A 13441-nucleotide genomic window follows, 5' to 3' on the forward strand; every position below is an offset into this window, starting at 1 on the left:
GGAGATAGACAGCTTAGTTCACCCCCAAACAGAGCAGAACTAATTACACTGCTAGCTAAGGAGGCTGCTTTTCAGGGCTGTTTTACAACCAGAGCTATACTCAAAGCCAGCCCCACAGAAAGGCTTAGTCATAGTCATACACACACCTACTGTCCTTCAAGACATTTTACAGATTTTCCTTTTTTTCTACACACTATTCTCTCCCCAGCTCTGCCACCCCTACCTCTGCACCCTGCTTCACAGCTTTGCTCTTATTTAAGGATTTACCAAGTTCCTTTCAAATTTAGCTTTACAGAAGTCAAAAGCTGACAGAGGGGAATGTTGCTAGGAAAATGAGTTTCCAAAAAAAGTATTTAAGGACTGTTAGGATGCCCCTCTTGGATTTAGCCTTGTATGTAACCACAGCTTGAGAAAGGTGCCTGCACTCATTCCCAGCACAATGAACAGCATTTAAGGAGCTCTGACAGGATTTACCTTGGCAGGTTGGCTTCCATAACTTCTTGGGGAAGACACTGCATCATCCTGACCATTGCAAAAGCTAATGGAACACGAACTACCTCGTCATCATTCACAACGTTGGATTTCACAAGCTTGTGTTCCTCGTCTCTTTTAACCTTTTTAAGACAGAGCAAGACACAATGCACTTTTAACATACATAAACAAATCCTGCTTTTTCTCAACAAATCCTAGAAGAGGCCAACAAAGCAAGTTGCTGTCCTCTGCTGACTGCAGGAAAAACCCAGACAGCTAAAGGACAGGTGAGATGAATCCCTGTGTTTTCAATACAGAAGCTAAGTTGGGTGCTAGCAAGTGGCTGAGAACTTTTCAACAGGCTGCACGAAGTGAATCGTTTCACTTGTGTGGTTCAAGCCAGTTCTCAGCAGGGAAGTGAAGACACCACAGCCACACTGACCAGAGGGTCTGTCAGTAATCTCCATGACACACTAAAGGGGATGAAGCCTCTTTTGTGCTTTCAGGCGGTCTCTCTCCAGTTGCACCACATTTTTTTATGTGCTGCATTTCCACTGGGCTCTTTGAAGTAGCACCCCAACCTTTATAGTAGCAGCACAGGCCTGCACAACACCTTTCCAATGCCAACTCCTCACCTTTGCAACAATACATCTGTGCAATTTAGGCAAGATGTTGACTGTAACTGTATCTTGAATGTGTTTGATCAGACACTCCAGCTCATCTTTATTTCGGGGTAAGAAACAAACAGGTTTGGTCACTTGCTCAGCATCTTCAGATGTCTCAGCTGCTTGCTCAGCTTCTGCTGGCTCCTCAGGGAGATTCTTCCCTTTCTCTTCCTTAACCACCTCCTCTTCCCCTTCACTCTGCTCCAGCTCCATGGCTTCTTCACCCTCCACCACTGGCTCAAGGTCCATGGCAGTAGCTTCTGTCAAGTAATTGTCAAAAGCACGGGTAAATATAGGAAGCCAAAAAAATTGAGCCCTTTGTCCTGGTTTCGGCAGGGATAGAGTTAATTTCCTTCCCAGTAGCTGGTACAGTGCTGTGTTTTGGATTTAGGGTGAGAACAATGTTGATAACATATCAATGTTTTAGTTGTTGCTAGGTAGTGCTTACACTAGTCAAGGACTTTTCAGCTTCCCATGCTCTACTGACTGAGAAGGCTGCAGGTGCATGAAGGGCTGGGAGGGGGCACAGCCAGGAGATCTGACCCCAGCTGGCCAAAGGGATATTCCATACCATGTGACGACATGCTCAGCATATAAAGCGGGGGAAGAAGAAGGAAGAGGGGGATGTTCGGAGTGATGGCGTTTGTCTTCCCAAGTAACCTTTACGCGTGACAGAGCCCTACTTTCCTGGAGATGGCTGAACACCTGCCTGCCGACGGGAAGTAGTGAATGAATTCCTTGTTTTGCTTTGCTTGCATGCGCAGCTTTTGCTTTACCTATTAAACTGTCTTCATCTCAACCCACGAGTTTTCTCACTTTTACCCTTCCGATTCTCTCCCCCATCCCACTGCGCGGGGAGTGAGCGAGCGGCTGTGTGGTGCTTAGTTGCCAGCTGAGGTTAAACCACAACACCCTTAAAAGAGACTCTTGTGATGGCTTTGGTCTGGACAAAGCTCCTACCTATCATCAGCGACAGCAAACAATCACTAAGCATCAGAGTTGTTTTACTGGGTAGAGAAGCTCTGGCATGCCGGTTTCTGACTATCACCCCTCAGGGCTAGGCTTAAAGCAAAGACTATGTTGCCCTTCAGCTAAACTCCACAGACAGCTTAGCAAAGGTCAATGTGCTTGAACCTTAGAGAAGTGCCATTCAGTTACATCTGAGAATTTCACAAGGCAAGAGGTACTGACAAGCACAGCTGTGAGATATCCTCCTCCTTCCTCAGAATTTCCAAAAGGCTACAACATAGGTAACCACAATGGTGAAGAAGCCAAAGATATCACTTCTTCCCATGAAATAGCGGGGGAAGCAAAGCCAGGACATACAGCACCCTGGTTAGGCTGTGGATAACAGTAAAAGCAGCCAACATCAAGGACAAAAAGCTCATATATGGCAGCAGCCACATGGGTGGGTGCAGACCTTGGTCAACCCCCAGATTTGCATAAACCCAGCCTGGGCTGTTTTGGCTTATGGAGGCCTGGGATGGAGAGGTAATGTGGAGATGGTTCCTCCCACCTCTCCTCACTGCATCAACACACAGGAGGACAGTCTGCATTGCTCCTGAGGAGGTAGGTCAAAACTAGCTTTCCAATATGCACATTTTAAAAAGCTGGGAGTAGCTGACCTTAAAAGTAAAACACAAAATTTAGATTAGCTGCGCTTTCAACAATTAGAGGTAGTGTTTCTACAATCAGGAGCAGAAAGCTCACCTTGGTTCTCAATGGTCACAAGCTGCTTTTCAAGTGTTTTGTGGTCAAAGTGAAAGGCTTCCAGCACTGTCTCCAACAAGCTGCGGAAGGAAAACACAAAGAGAGATCAGCTCTCCACCCAAAAAGGAGAAGCTGCATAGTCCAACACAACGGAAAACCTTAAAAGAGCTTTTTAAAAAATTTCAGACTCAGTGACAGTGCAGCTTAAGGAGGTTTATCCTGAAATAACAACCCAGGAAATAAAACCTGGTTGCTTTTCAGCTAGAAGCATTCAGTGACCTAGCTCACTGTGAAACCTCTCAGACAGTGGTACTGGAGCAGTGGAGGTGTCCCAGGAGCAGGGACAGCCTGACAGGAGCAGAAGCTGCTACTGCTGGCATGCACTCAGTGAGACACAGCATGAGAAAGCAATGATCTATTAATCCTTCATAGCTCAGTCACATCAAACTGCAAGGCCATGCTTACTTTCACTTGCATAAGCCCACCTCAAAGTAGGCAATCTCTCATCCCAGGGAAGAGGCTAAAATCCATGTGATGCTCCTTAAGACAGTGAATTTTGCCTTAGCAGTCTTTGGAGAAACCTAGAGCAGCATCGTTCACAGCACCTACCTGACTCCCAGCTTTGGACTGATCTGTCCTGTTTGCAGAACATGGATGAAATGCTTTAAGTGGTACAAGTAGGCTGACCACGAGAGATGACGGCAGACAGCTCCAACAACTTCAACCGAGGCTGTTACCATATTTTCATGCTGCCCAAAAGAGAGAAGTTCAGTTGTTGTTAGCATTCATGCTGAACATGTGTCTAAAGCATACTTTACTCAAAGCAACAAGAGCCAGAAGTAGTAATGTCTGTCTAGTGGGGATGCTTGGTATTCAGCTCTTTTAGATCTCCTCCTGATCACCAGGTAAAAAAAAAAAAAAAAATCACAGCTCCCCAAGCAGATCTCCAGACACACTTCCTCCAAATATTTCTGCACGCATTTAACACTTCCCACATAACTAAATCTGTGGGCTCACTTGTGTGAAGAACTAAAAACCAGTCAAGATACCTAACCACAGACACATGGCACATTGCTGGACTATGCTGATCAACTAGAAATACACATCATTACCCCATTTCTAATGTGAAATAAAATATGTTTGTTTCTTCACCAAGGTTTCAATCAACACATTTTACCTCCCATTGGTCAAAGAGCGACTGCAGTCACTCTACTGATGGGCACAGTCTGTATGGCTGCAGGTGGTGGGTCCTGTGCCTAAGCTCTAATTGTTTCAGCTTCAGAAGAGTATTTCTGATGGTAAGCAAATTAGCACTTGCTTGGTCTGACATAAGCAGCTCTGCGTTCTCCTGATAGTGTGCAGGGACTGTACAGAAGCGCGAAGCCTTGCTTTTCCAAGTCGTAAGTAGAAAGTCTATCCACATGGACATTACAAGTAATTTCACCACATATGTTTTCAATAAAATGTATGGAAAGTGACTAACAAAATGTCACACTTCAAACTTTAATCAAACTTTAATTACAAAGCTACTAATGATTTCAGAGGTTTTCAGCCGATTCCTGCAGTTCCCTCCAGAGAAAACAGTATGTAGTCCCACCTCAATTACTAGGCACAGCCTATGTTCCTCACCACACACATTCTGCTGCCAGAGTGACTAACCTCACAACTGAACAGGAAGAGAGCAGTTTGGAGGCAGAAGGGAAAAAACCAATAACCTGATTACAAAAAATGCAAACAAATATAACCCCAAGTGAAAAAAAAAGAACAACCACCAAACCCCAAACAGTTAAGAGATCCATCTTCGAGAAACAGGACAGGTTTCAGATACAGGATTGGGCCCAGACTGCATCTGCACCTTCCAAACCCTCTTTCTGCCACCAAAAGAAGCACAGCGCTCTTGTCTGAAAGGGGAACACTCACTCCACAAACCTATCAGTCTTTTAAAGTGGTTAGTCTTTTAAGGAGAACGGTATACAAGAAAGGTGAAAATATTCAAATGGATGCATTCCATTTAAAAGCCTACCTTAAGCATTTTTTCATTAAAAATGGCAGTAGTAGCATACGGCACGATGTAGTTCTGCAGGGATTTGGAAGACAGCACAAGCGTTTTTTCAGTGAGCTGCTTAGCCAGTTTCCTCAGAGCTCGTGCTCTCCTGTGGATCTGAGCCAAACATGAGAGACAGTGAATGAGGTGGCCCTTGAGTCACAGCTAGCATGAGGGAGCACTTATATTCAGCAGTTCTGAAAATGCCTCAGTTTTAAGTGATGACATAAACATATTACGGTCATTTCCCAAGGACAGGCCATGCCCTTTTCTTTCCTTCAGTCTCTGGGCTTTCACTAGCCTTTTGCCTCAATAAATATTCCAACTCGATGGGATATTTCACTGTGAATTCACAATCGTAAGACTGTGCCATCATCAGGTATCAAATAAGGGAGGCAACTGATACAAGATGAGAAGGCCTGATAAAATTACAAGGAAAAAAATTTAGACTCTACATAAAACTACAGATGTAGCAAAGGCTCTCTGCATCTCTGAAAGCAGGAGAAATGCTGTATTTTCATACTGCAAGAAAAACCAGGAGACCAGGCTTTGTGCAACACTAATATTACAAAGGCCTGTGAATGAAAAGGGGCTGCAGAGCCTCCAGTCAGACAGTAGCAAGGAACAGGCTATTAAAAACAAAAAGACCTGTTCCCTGCCTGTGTCAGAGGGATCCTCAGGACTCTGTTGCTGACTGTGGGCTGGGTCACACACAGGCTGTAATGTGGAGTTGCCTGCTCAAGATCATGAACAATCACTTAAAATGAAAGCAATTCTTTTAGCTAAATTAGGAAGAAGTAAAAAAGTGCTGCTAAATCATAGAACCAAGAAATTTCCAGATAGAAATAGGACTGATTTGCAATCACCCATGTGATGATGACCACACACACCCCTTTTTTCCAAAAAAACAGTATCTAATGACACAGGTTCAATTTCTCTGTAAAGACAGCACATAGATGCTTTGGAAAAATATTACCCCATGATAAAATGTTTTTGCTTTGGCAGGGGGAGAGAGGCACTAGGGAATGCCTGTCACCTTTTACCTGCATGTGTTTCATGTTCTCAAAGAAGTCCATGTCGGGATCATGGCGGTTGGTCAACTGGACCAAATCCCGGAATTCGGGATTTGCTGGGAATGTCTGAATGAGGCAGGAAAGCAACGATGTATAGTCCTGCTGGATGCTCTGCGAACAGCAAGCAGTAAACATTAAGTACCCCTCGGAGAAGTTGCTACACACTCCTCAGAACAGCAGTGCTGTCATTTACAAGTGTTTCAGGCCAGCAAGTCCTATTCTTTGGTAACAGCAAATACATCTATATTTTGGACTGCACATATATTAAAGTCTCCCGTCCAAAGAATGAGCTACAACTAAGAAAAGCTAAACAATGGCAAAGAAACACAAGACAGCTGAGTTCTATAACTTTTTAGATTTTTATAATATTTCAAATGAAGGGTAAGTTTACAGTGGGTACCTGCACTTCTTATCCCAGACAGGGACTTGGAGAACTCATCCATAAAATGCCTCATATACCTTGGTGTCCTGAAGACAGCTGGAGATGTGTAATCAGATAGCACTGCCTTACCTCAGTCTTACTCTTCAGCCCCCTTCTCACAGATTCCAAGAGAGTGTGCTGGATTAGCTCCTTGTAGTCATCTTCTGTGTGGTCGATTTCTGCCAGTCGGCGGATAAAACTGGTCAAGCAAAGGCTTGCGTTGTCACTAAGAGCCATATCCCCTAGCTGAGTGGATGAAGAAATTGTACCACGTGAGTCTGGATATAACACCTTTTTCTCCCCAAAGACTGGACTGACCAGCACCATTGGACACAACATAACAAGAGACCCAGTAACTCTTGAGACCCTTCCTGTAGAAGGGTCTAATGTAGTCCTGCATTAATGCCCACCTTTCCAATCAGGAAAAATCCTTTTAGATTTACCAGCAGGCCCACACAACCAGAACATGCTGCAAGAAAAAGAAATGCAGCCTTTCAGGACTGTAATATGCCTTTTATACAGTACAAATTGACAGAATAGTTTCAGGGCTCACTGATAGAAAGGTGCACTGCGCTTGGGTGAGCCTTCTTGCTGCACTATATTCGCCCTTCCGGACACACAGATGAAAAGGCAAGTGGACAAAACTTAAAAACGGGTATTTGTAAGACGACTCAAATATGCTGAGTGTTTCGCAGTGTCAAAAAACAGCCAATGGAAATAATTTGGAAGTTAGATTCATCACGGACACATGGTGCACAAAGCAAGAGAAGAACATTCAGCCAACCTGGATGGTATAGAAGCAGTTGTGCATAACAGGGATGAGGAAGTCGATATCCACTGCTTGCATTTCCTTGATGTGGGCTGTGATTGACTGGAATGCTGACAGACGTACATCAAAGTCGATATCGTCGAGATGTCGTTGATCAAAGGCATTCAGCTATGAGACAGCAAGTCGTTCATGAAAAAGGCCAGAAACATGACAATACAATGTCGAGGAAAAAAGTGAGCAAAGAAACTGTACATACCTTAACAACATCAGTAATATACTTCAATTCACTGTCCAAATCAGATAAAGTCTAAAAAGAAACATAAAAGAAAATAGTTTAACTGTTATAGTTGTTAAAAATTTGGAGAACTCAAGACTTTACCACTTGAGACAAAAAATAAAGCAAGCAACAGCATCAATCTTTCTCCTGTTAGAAGCTTAATAAAAGTCATTCTTCTGTAAGTTGGAAGATGTGTGTTTTAAGTTCCTAAGTTTCTAAATATCTACACTGAGTGTTTCCTGGGTTATCTGCTGAAAAAAAAGTTATGTAAGTCACTTCAAAGAAGTACAAAACAGCCTGACTGCTATAAATCTGTGAGAGAAGAATACAAATAAAAATCATCTTCAGAATGCTGAAATCCATTCTTATTTCATAAAGATACAGCATTCATTACGGATGAAGTGTGCTTTATTTAGTTTCTCTTACACAAAAGAACCCTGGTGATGCTCACGTCAACCAGGCTGTAAGCCAAAACTTTTACAAATCTTTGTGCAGCTCATTAATTTCTATCATATACAATTCTGTTACTTTAACTTAACAGATAATGTATATTAATTAAATATATATTACATTACAGATTTATTTACATTTATATATTACATTACAGATTTATTTACAATTTTATATTACAGATAATGTAGATTAAAAAGGTTTTTAAGCTCATGTACAACAAAGATAAATACTGCTATTTATTTTGTTCTTGATCTCTTAGAACAAGTAAAAAAAAGCACAGAAAGACATGTAAAAATGCAATACCTGAAATACCAAGCACAACTTATGTCGAGACAGTTTGTTCTGGATGACAGAAAAAAGCTTTGCCAGTGGTTTGAGAAAGCTTGTAGGGTTTGAGCAATGCCTCAGCAAGTTCTGCACTGTCTCCAGAATGTCAATCTCTGTACCCTGAAAGAGACAGATAACTGTCAATAAATACTGAAACCTCACGAGATTATTTCATTTCCTTGGGAAATATTTCAAGACACAGAGTGAACTTCACCACCACACTGTATTTTATTCAGATCACAGATACTGAATGAGAACAAAGAATTAAGAGGACACACTCAATGCAATCATCAAATCTCTCAGAAGCACTTGCAACCTTTCAATTAGACACAAGCACAATACTAGAGAAGAGTGCCATCACGTTGAAGAATTATTTCTTCTGTCTTTCCTCAGATGACTCAAAGGTTGGGAGAACTAATAGAGCTTTAAAAAGTAGTCTTTCTTTAACCTGTGAAACGAACATTAACAGCACCATATACTTGTATGATCTCCCTGAATGCAAATCATATGTGGTCCACTACTGAGTCACAGATTTAAAAGCCAAGAATCCTCTGTGAACAATTAAATGACCACTTGCAAAGCAGAAGCTACAGGTTGCTGCCTAGCAGTTCTTTCTGCAAACCTAAAATCTCTCATTGAGCAACTGCATGTCTTTTAAGAAAAAGAAGACCCAAGCCTTGATCCAAGGCTTGATTATTGCCTTGATTATTCAGGCAATCAAGCTGAATAATCAATAGATTCATTCATTGTAGATGGGACTATATTTCTGAAAACAAGGTTTGGCAGCAAGGGAAACCCAGACAAAATAGTCTACCAATATCCTCAGTGCCTGAATTATTTAACAGTTTACAAAAGCCTAAGCCATGGAGAGCTCCGCTTCCTTCAACGGCAGCCCATACGCTTTGCGTGCCCGAGGAATTTAGGATTTTAGGGAAGTTTCAGTTTTGAGATACGCTTCTGTACCCACATATGGATTCCTTAAGAGTGGAAGGAGAACAGAATGGAAGCAGGAGATATGGGTTCATCCTGCAACAGACCAACGTAGCACTGCCCATTACACAGCATGTACTACATACTCAACCATATGTATTCATATTGCTGTCCAGATGCTGTGGCTTTGGATTTGGGGTGCATAAAATCCACAGCAAAGAAAAGCATTTATTTCAAACACTGCAAGGAATTTGGTGGATTGACTTACAGTGGCAAAGGAAGTAAAGATTGCATAAACACTTCTGCAGACCTTCCCCATGAAAAGGGGGAACAGAGTCAGCCTGGGCACTGGCATCCCTGCAAAGCATCCAGTGACTTGTACACATCAACACGCAATAACACAGCATGCTGAGCAGACTACAAACACATGAAGACTTGATTTCAGGCTAAACATGAGAAACGGCATGTAATCACTAAGATTTTTAACTGCATCTTAAACAAATCTATTTTATTAAAAGAAAAATATGTTTAATAGGGGGGGGAAAGTAATTTCTACCTACCTGTTCCATGTTACTCTGATAAAGGAAAGGGAGGAGAAGGCTCACGAGCACTGAATTCTGACTCTTTTCTTGTATAAATTTGCTGATCCTGCACAATGAGACAAGGTAATTTACTATTTTATATCAATCCAATCACCAGCATAGAGCAAAGAAGAACTCAGTCAGCACTAGTGCCATATCACGGGGTTTTGTCAGCCCGTCCATCTGTACCCAGGCTAATAGAGCATACCCACCAAAATCATGGTATCAGCCCAAGTATTCAGTTCCCTATGACTGCAGGCATTTCTGTACCTTTTCCTACCCTCAAGAGGCATTGGTTCTGAGTACCAGCAACAGAAACAGCTAGAATCAATTTCTGAACACTTCCCCTCAGTCACCAGCAACTTGCAAGGTCAATGAGATGTAATGGTTTTTCATTTGCAACCTATTACAAAAAGCCTCTTTCTTCCTCCCTCCTTCCAACTTTTTAACTGTTTCGAGCTCTAAAGAATCACTTACTTGGAAAGTATACTCAGCTCTTTGCTGACTAGAGATCTATACTTCTTCTTTTTCACCTTCTCCACATTTAACATTGTTTTGCTGAAGTACTGAAGTATGGCAGGAACATGAGGCAGAACCAAACGGCAACCTAGGCTTACGATCTCTGTAGGGAATACAACAGTTAGCAACACCCAACTCTGTGCTGCAAGCAACAGAAGGGAGATCCAACCAATAAACAAAGGGAAAAACACAGACAAAGGAGGTTTCATCAGTGGAATTAAAAAATGAATGGGAGCTATGAACGTGTAGGGCAGCTGGCTGCTGGGAACATGCACCAGCACTTGCTGAGACCAAGTCTAACGTGTCTGAGCTGGGACCAAAAAAAGCACACACAGAGAATAAAAGCTCTCCTCACAGATTTCAGTAACAGTCCCCTAAGTGTGGGCTTATCAAAAGGTACCAAGGAGGTTCCTCAAAGGTAGTAACTGTCTCCTAAAATGGCTGGAGCATTTATAGATGCAGTTTTCTTTATTCTACCACTGACCTCTTATGCAAATCAAAGCTGCCATAACACAGGCATAGCGATAAGTGCTCTCCTTCCCACTACCTTTGAGTATTACAGGTGAAATATGGCTCCACAGTATCAAACACAGCACACCAGCCTTCCTGTCTATTACCACTCAAAGATAAAAGGAATCAATGGCAGGTCTTTCTTGTCAGAGAGCAGAGACTAAACATCAGTGATAAGTGACCACGTGCATGTGGGGAGTGGGCTTTTATATAAAACTTAATGTCAGGCTCAGAGTCAAGTCAGCAATGCAGTTCTTCAAGTTATCCTATCATTCAAAGCTTCTCAGACAAAACAAGTCGACAACACATTTTCCCTCTTCATAAAGAATTTCTCCATGCTCAGGACCCTGACACTCAAATGTGGATCTCACCAGTCATGAGACAAGCAGGACTTTACAGTTCTTAAGCATGCCAAGACAAATTTGTACAGTGACTTTTCCATCTCCACCGGGAGGTCTCCTTCCCTGGTATTCTCAGCCAGTGCAAAGACAACCTCAACATAATCTAACACCTCCATCCAAAGCACCCAATGGGCCTCTCACAACTCTTACGCAGGCATACCTTCTGTCACATCTCCAGTGACCATGACAACACAGTCAGTCACACTCAAACTGGAAACATGCTCCGTGGGTTCAAAATCTGGGCTGTTGAGAAGGCTATCAGTTATGTCCATCACAAGACTGGATGTGGCCTCAGACAGATTCTTGGCTGACAGGACAGCAAACACATTTGACAGTATATCACACTCTGGGTGATCTGGCTGCTGCTTGGCCAGCAAGGGGAAATACCTAAGAGAAAGATTATAAAAAAGGTAGGCTGAAAATTTAAGTTTAGAACTTCACAATTCTTTGGTGCAAAAAGTCACACAATAAGATAATGACTGTCCTCTACTTCAAACAGGGAAAAAGTGCAAAAAATCACAGAATGAGTGTCATGAAAAATAGAATGAATGGAGGTTGAGAGGTCATCAAGTCCCTTTTCTTGCTTCAAGATAGTATCATCTAAACCTAACCCTTTCTCCACAGACGTTTGTCCAAGTCTCCTGTTAGTCTGCTCCTAACCTAATTATCCAATACCATTTTTTACAGAAGCTTGTATACAAGTTATTCATGCCTACAAATGACATGTCTTAAAACAGATACTGGATACTTTAGCAAAGGAAAAGCAGTGAGTCTGTGGAAGAGCTAAAAATCACTCGAGACAGCCGAGTTGGAATTTCTCACAGTGTCTGCATCAAAAACAGCTCTCTTACAACTTCCATTGTCAGAATTTCAGTCACAGATTCTGTGCGGAACCCGCCCACATTCCTTTATAAAACAGAAAAATAGGGAATCAAAAACATGAATGAAATGATGTATTGTAAAACTGACTCCCCACCTCCCAAGACTAAGAAGTCATTGGTCAAGACACAAACATACGCTAAGAAGTCAGGCCTCCTCCTTACCCATCAGCTGGATTTGGGCTACATATCTGCTTGGTTGTTCATATATAGGAAAAGCAGTCCAATAAAAAGAGAGTAATTGCATAAACTAGAAAGCTTCACAACTGCATCTGGACTGCTATCGAAAGACTAACAGTCTAATGGAAAAAGAAAATATGGGTTTTGACACAATTATTCATAACCTGTTATTAGTGTGCTCTTTTTGAGTTTTGTGTACTCAGGAGAAGTACTTATGCTTTTTTGTGAGGAGAACACTTACCTGGGATTCTTACTCCAGGTGTGAATGATTTTGAGCAGAAAAGTTGGAGAATACTGACTCTCTGAAGCCAATCTGCAGACCTAAAGGAGATAAAAATCAGATACCAATGTAACACGAGTAGGTAAAACCACTTAAAAACCTCATCTCTAACAAAGACCTCACTACAATCTATAGTTTACCTTTTTTTAGAAAGTAATTTCATCATTTTTCCAGCTCCCTCAATATTTGTGGAATCACTCTTAGATTATCTTACTCCTATTTATACACTATTCCAGCTACTATTTTTACCCTCCCCTTGAAACTGGCTCCCCATGGAGCCTCACATTTGCTGCAGAGACCTAGCAACCTCTGTGGACATACCTACGAGATCTCAAGCATGACACCCAAGACTCACTCCTCCCACATTTCCTATGCCCTGGCTGCAGCACCTGCCATTCCAGCATCTGCTCTGTATCTCCATGGCCTTGCTGCTATAAAAGCACCCTCTCTGCCCAGGGAGAGGCTCAAGCACTGCACCACACCGTGGGAATGGGACCTCCTAACAGGGTTCTGTGTCCAAAACAACCCCACCTAAGAGTTGCCCAGCCTAAGTCCCACACAGTAGCTGTTGCTCCTTCACGTGACTGGACACAGGCAAGAGACCCAGTGCACGGGTCTGGCTCCCTCCTCTCTGCCACTCCACAACCCAACAGGCTGCATGCAAGTCACACAGCTGGGTTTCCACCCTGACCAGAGCTGCACTGTCAGCAGGGCACCGTTAGTGAACACACAGGCAGGGGAGGCTCCAGTGCATTCAGGGGCAATAGTCAGGATGGTGCATGTGGGGTTTGGACTAGCTCAGTCTGGGCTCAAGACCTGACCATAACAGAAAAGAAGGCAGGTCTGACCATCATAACCAGGATCTTAGAAAGCTTCTTCTCCTGCCCCCAAAGGCTGATAATGTTATTGCTCTGCATAAAACAGAGCTTTTCTGAATGATGTACAATGAAAT

The 13441-nt window shown here is 42.6% G+C and overlaps 1 protein-coding gene across 1 annotated transcript in view; it reads right to left on the bottom strand.

Moving 5' to 3' along the window:
* UTP20 (UTP20, small subunit (SSU) processome component, homolog (yeast)) overlaps positions 1-13441 on the bottom strand; it is a 68622-nt gene that overhangs the window by 19268 nt on the left and 35913 nt on the right. Inside the window, 15 exon segments of the mRNA XM_009321338.1 lie at positions 365-371; positions 475-614; positions 1107-1396; positions 2847-2926; positions 3456-3595; positions 4870-5007; positions 5934-6074; positions 6475-6630; positions 7169-7321; positions 7410-7460; positions 8187-8330; positions 9701-9788; positions 10199-10343; positions 11312-11538; positions 12451-12530. Of these exon segments, the coding sequence (XP_009319613.1) occupies positions 365-371; positions 475-614; positions 1107-1396; positions 2847-2926; positions 3456-3595; positions 4870-5007; positions 5934-6074; positions 6475-6630; positions 7169-7321; positions 7410-7460; positions 8187-8330; positions 9701-9788; positions 10199-10343; positions 11312-11538; positions 12451-12530 (1980 nt within the window).

This window comes from Pygoscelis adeliae, unplaced genomic scaffold (genome assembly GCF_000699105.1).
Source record: "Pygoscelis adeliae isolate BGI_AS28 unplaced genomic scaffold, ASM69910v1 Scaffold232, whole genome shotgun sequence".
Classification (NCBI taxonomy): domain Eukaryota; kingdom Metazoa; phylum Chordata; class Aves; order Sphenisciformes; family Spheniscidae; genus Pygoscelis; species Pygoscelis adeliae.